Raw genomic sequence first — 5,000 nt, 5'->3', positions numbered from 1 at the left:
TGCCTTACCCACCCTTTCTGTTAGATGAATGGAATAGCTTTTAGGAGAACAATGCATTCAAATAATAACTACATATATATATATATATAGTTATTATTCAAGAGCAAATATTACACATTAACTGAGGGTGAAATAGTTCACTGATAGGAAAACCCCAGAGCCTCATTCATGTAAACAGAAGAATAGCATAACTTTTGGAATCTTTTCAAGGTCTATCAATTGACAGCCATTCCTCTGTGGATGTTTCCTGGCATGATAACCTGTGTTGTCTGTGTTTGAGGGTTGATTAGGTCATACGGTGTTTGATTGTGTGATTGGTTGTAAGTCGTGTTTAGTACCTTGGTTGGGCCCATTATTTTTGCCTACAGAAACCAATAATTCAGAGTAAAGCTGAGAAAATATTAGCTGCTGCATGTATATGAATATTCTTGTCATGCTCAATGAATAACAACACATTTAAAAAATGTACGTTTATTTACAAGCCAAAGGAATGGACAGCAGAAAAGCAACACATTGTGGTGCTTGGAGAATAATGGTGGAGGGCGCTTTTGTCCTGTGGTCCATTTCCAGACAACTGGTCCAGTAGATGGGTGCACTGGTCCAGTAGATGGGTGCACTGGTCAGGTTGATGTGTGCACTGGTCAGGTTGATGGGTGCACTGGTCATGCTCACCAGTTCAGCCACCACTGCAACACAAAACATGACACCGGGTTGTTAGAAGAAGATCAACAGAGAGATAATGAGTCACATGAATGTTTGTTTGTAGTCACAACAAGCCAAATATGTGTGTGTAATGGATCCATACACAAACTGGGTTTGACCATGTGAAAATTGAAGCAAAGGCAACCCTATTAATGTTTCAACAACATCACTAGCAGTGGTGGGGGGCGAGGGCTGCATGTCGTGGGACTAACCACACAGAGCTAATAAGACAACTGCGGGAAGCAGAGGCGAAAAAGAAATGACCCATCTTTTACCATTATATTTTGGTTGAGATGGATTTAGTTTCTGGACCAAATGTCATTTCTTGTATTCACATTTATTTTGAGCTCCTAATGAAATGATGTTGAATAGGTGTTGAATAGGGGCTGAATAGGTGTTGAATAGGTGTGGAATAGGGGTCGTTTGTATAATTGTTCTGAGGGAAACCCGTAAAGGATTCTCGTTCCAGGCTGTAGTTGTGTTATGTAGCACGATGACTACACATGGTATGGATTTGATCTGCCGTTGGCTCAATATTTTGATGTAGATGGATCTGAATACATCTCACCCACTACAAACCAAAACATGGTTAACCTGGTATAGCACTGAAACCATGACCCCTAGTCAACAGCCAAGGGGAGCTGGGATGGATATGTCAGTCACTATGGCAAAGTTCGAGTTCTGCACACATAGGGTTGACCCTAGCTCTGTTTTTGACCCAACAATCGTGATAAACAACGTTACAGGTCAAATTGAATCCCATTGTTAACACTGAGGTATAACACATTTGTTTTATGTTTCATCTACTTTCTACTAGGCTAAGTCGGTCCTAAAGTATCACAGGATCATTCACTTACACAATGATGTTGTTGATGGGGATGTGAATAAGCTTCACGAAAAATCCAATGAAGCCCATGATTGCGAATCCTATCGCTGTGGCCATGGCGATCTTCTGAAACTCTGAGAGGAATAACATTCAAAGACATTGTCAGTTTGAAAGAAAGAAAAAACATATCTGAAAGATTTCCTATCCACTAAATGATCGTCACATAGTGTTTCTGGTTGTTTCTCAGTCCATAGGATTCTCTTCTAGGAAGGCCTACCTTTCCTGTCCGGTTTGGTACATCTTTTCACCAGACGGATGGAGTCCTTGACGAACATCTACTGGGCTCCACAAACTGCATTATCTGGTCCATCTTGGTAGTGATTTGTTCAGGGTTTTCGGCTGAAACATACATAGCAAAAATGGAAGGTGAATTGCAGCGACAGATCGACGCCAGTTCATCATTCATTTCAGTCAATATTAGCTACACAGGACTTGATTATTCCTTTAGACCTGTCCACTATGTACACAATGATCACAATTGTGAAGGCAAAATTGAATAAAATGTTAAGTTATCAACAAATACTCACTGCAGCGACTCAATTAGATGCCTTCTCCGAGGATAATGTCAACTGTCTGAGTTGTAAACCAGTCCACGTAGAGCTAGAGCACGTATGTTTAGGGTTCCAGTGCTGACGTTGACTTGCGCGTGCGCACTTTAGCATATCCTGTGTCCACTCCCCCATCTCCATGACGCACGTAAAGACCGCACGCATTTCCCAAATCGCTGTTTTATTCTTTTATTCCATACGTGTATTTATGCCGGATTGTTGAAATAACGTTTATAATCTCAAAGGGTTCTGTAAGCCTACCTGTCTGACTAAAGCGTAAAATGGAATTGTGACTGCTTTAGTTTTTTATTTATCTAAATTAACATTTTGGTCGTATGGTCAGGTGAGAAACTCCACTAGATGGCACCGTTGCTCCATCAATTATACTTTGCTCTACTCTAGTTTTAGAAGAACCAAATGCAATCAAAGGTGAATTATTGTCAGGTAATCAGTTGATAGCGGAGTTTGTCCGGATTCAGACCTAGGTTCAAAGTCAGGAATTTCGGTTTTATGTCGGACTTTTAATGATGATTACCGGACATGATGTACGAATTATATTATTATTCGACATATACTCTCGTACTAATCTCCTCTACACAATCAGCATTTATAGTCTGCCTCTCTCCACTTTGGTGGAATAGCAGAGCATGGTTTGTTTGATATCCCTACAGAAAAAAACATCAGATTCTGTGAATGCTGCATTATGTAAAGCGCACAATCACAACAATTCAATAATTTTGCAGTACATTCATGTCCCATCTATGATTTATCAATCATAAAAAGGGCGAACTGCAGTGTTGATCAATTATCACTCGTGTCTCTGTTCTCCTAGCTGATGACCACGCAGATGATTCCCTCTTCATCTCTGGACAGTGCAGCAGGTAAGGTGAGGTCACTCCCAGGTGATTCCCAGGTCACTCCCAGGTGATTCCCAGGTGATTCCCAGGTGATTCCCAGGTCACTCCCAGGTGATTCCCAGGTGATTCCCAGGTGATTCCCAGGTGATTCCCAGGTCACTCCCAGGTGATTCCCAGCATCTGGCAGCTGAGCTCCCAAAGTTTTTCAGCCATGACGTCATCTCTTGCTGCACGGGTACAGCTGGACAATTTGCAGTCACTGAAAAGGAAAAGTAGAGCGTAGGAAAGTGTTATGCGACGAATTAGTTTGTGTTGGTCAATTGTGAGTTCAACTAATAGATATGGGCTCAAATATTAGAAAAAGCAAAGTTCTGAAATACATTACAAGTGGTGTTGTGAAGACTATTAGAGAAGTAAAAGAGGGTTAGGTTTAAAAAAAACCTGCTTCTTTTCCATTGTATATCGGAGTTATGGCAGTGTTTCCCGCCAGGCCAACCCAAGGCCTTTTAGATATGTGGATGTGATAACGGATGTGCACCTGATCCAAGCCCGACTCTTGGACTCTTTTACTGAATTATATTTTAAGCATGCTTATTCACCAGTAGTATCCACCACTTTGGATGTCCGGCTCCACGGTGCAGTAGATGGTCGTCTGGGCCCCCTGCTGGATGGTTTTGGTAAACGGTCGTACGATCTTCCAGGAGATGAGCAGCGCCAGATTCATATGCCTCTTGATCTCCGTGCGCACAATGCCCGGGTGCACGGCGTACACTGTCACTCCACTGTCTGTGTCAGATCACCACAATCATGACAGGTCACCTGTCATGATTGTTACTGAAACCTAATGATTGCAAATTACTTTCAAATGAAGAAACGTCATACATACCTCTGATAGGAGTAAAAGAGCATCGGATTGCCCAACTAGTAAGCCGAATTCTAATTCCAGAGGTAAGCTTAACGTTACATATACTTAACTGGATTCTTTGGTCTTCGCAAAAGACTTTCGAGTGAAAACAATCAATGGGATGCATTGAAGAGCGACTGAGGAGCCACACACAAGTGGGGCTCAAAACGGGAACCCACTGAGCACTGACCCTGCAGCCTTCTGGCCAGGGCTCTGGTGGAGAGGATGTTGGCCAGCTTGCTCTGGCCGTAGGCCCGCCTGGGGTGGTAGCTCCGCTCGCTGTGGACGTCCTCCAGCTGGATCCGCCCCCACGCGTGGGCCATGGAGGAGAGGTTGATGATCCTGGAGGGAGCCGAGCGCTGCAGCAGCTCCAGCAGCAGGAACGTCAACAGGAAGTGACCTGGCAGGTGAAGGAACATGAACCAACTGGCTTTCATTTGTATTTTGATCTTTTTGACTAAGCTGGTTAAAAATGCATCTTAGAAAGTGACTGTTGTTTGAAGGATAGCATTGAGGGATGGTGTTATATAAACAGCATTTGGTAATGTTGTAATCAATATTCTGGAAGGGTTTATTCATCTTGTTATGTTTTCTTTATGTTCTCTATAAATCCATTGGGCAATCTTCTTTAATAATTGTTACAATGGGCAGGGTCAGGGGTCGTGGTAGCCTCTTCGACCTGAACCTGATCAAGCAAACAGCCGTAAGACACCCTAACTATTACAGGGTCTCACACATACACCCACACACACACACATGCAGACACGAATGAACGCATACACACGCACATATGCGCACACCCAGGGAAACATGCATGCACGCACACACATACACACGCACACAGGGCAGTGGGTGCCTTCTGAATATGAACAAACTTCTAGGCGCAGTAGTGTACATTCCAACAGTTGTTGGAATGGCAGTATCTTATAACAGGGTCCTTGTAATGAGAATCCTAAAACACTCCAGTAGCTTGACCCAAATAGCTTTCATGTGTGTCTTACCTAAATGGTTGACTCCAAACTGCATTTCAAATCCGTCTGCGGTCTTTGCGTACGGACACATCATCACGCCCGCGTTATTGATGAGGGCGTGCAACTGGTGCT

The 5,000-nt window shown here is 43.2% G+C and overlaps 2 protein-coding genes across 2 annotated transcripts; both read right to left on the bottom strand.

Moving 5' to 3' along the window:
* Positions 1–455: 455 nt before the first annotated feature.
* LOC132462407 (protein transport protein Sec61 subunit gamma-like) lies at positions 456–1,898 on the bottom strand. Its single transcript, XM_060057929.1, is given in 4 exon segments — positions 456–686; positions 1,560–1,662; positions 1,806–1,862; positions 1,865–1,898. Coding segments are annotated over 4 exon segments (204 nt in total). The 3' UTR covers positions 456–676.
* Positions 1,899–2,655: 757 nt separating this feature from the next.
* Positions 2,656–4,998, bottom strand: LOC132462538 (retinol dehydrogenase 12-like; the record flags this gene model as incomplete). Its single annotated transcript, XM_060058092.1, has 4 exons — positions 2,656–3,252; positions 3,593–3,779; positions 4,088–4,297; positions 4,899–4,998. Coding segments are annotated over 4 exons (600 nt in total), but the record flags the coding sequence as incomplete, so codon positions are not given.
* Positions 4,999–5,000: the final 2 nt, after the last annotated feature.

The sequence above is a fragment of the Gadus macrocephalus genome, chromosome 8, assembly GCF_031168955.1.
Source record: "Gadus macrocephalus chromosome 8, ASM3116895v1".
In the NCBI taxonomy this organism is placed as follows: Eukaryota; Metazoa; Chordata; class Actinopteri; order Gadiformes; family Gadidae; genus Gadus; species Gadus macrocephalus.
The sequence above is the reverse complement of the archived record's forward strand: the minus strand, read 5'-3'. Positions and strand labels throughout refer to the sequence as shown.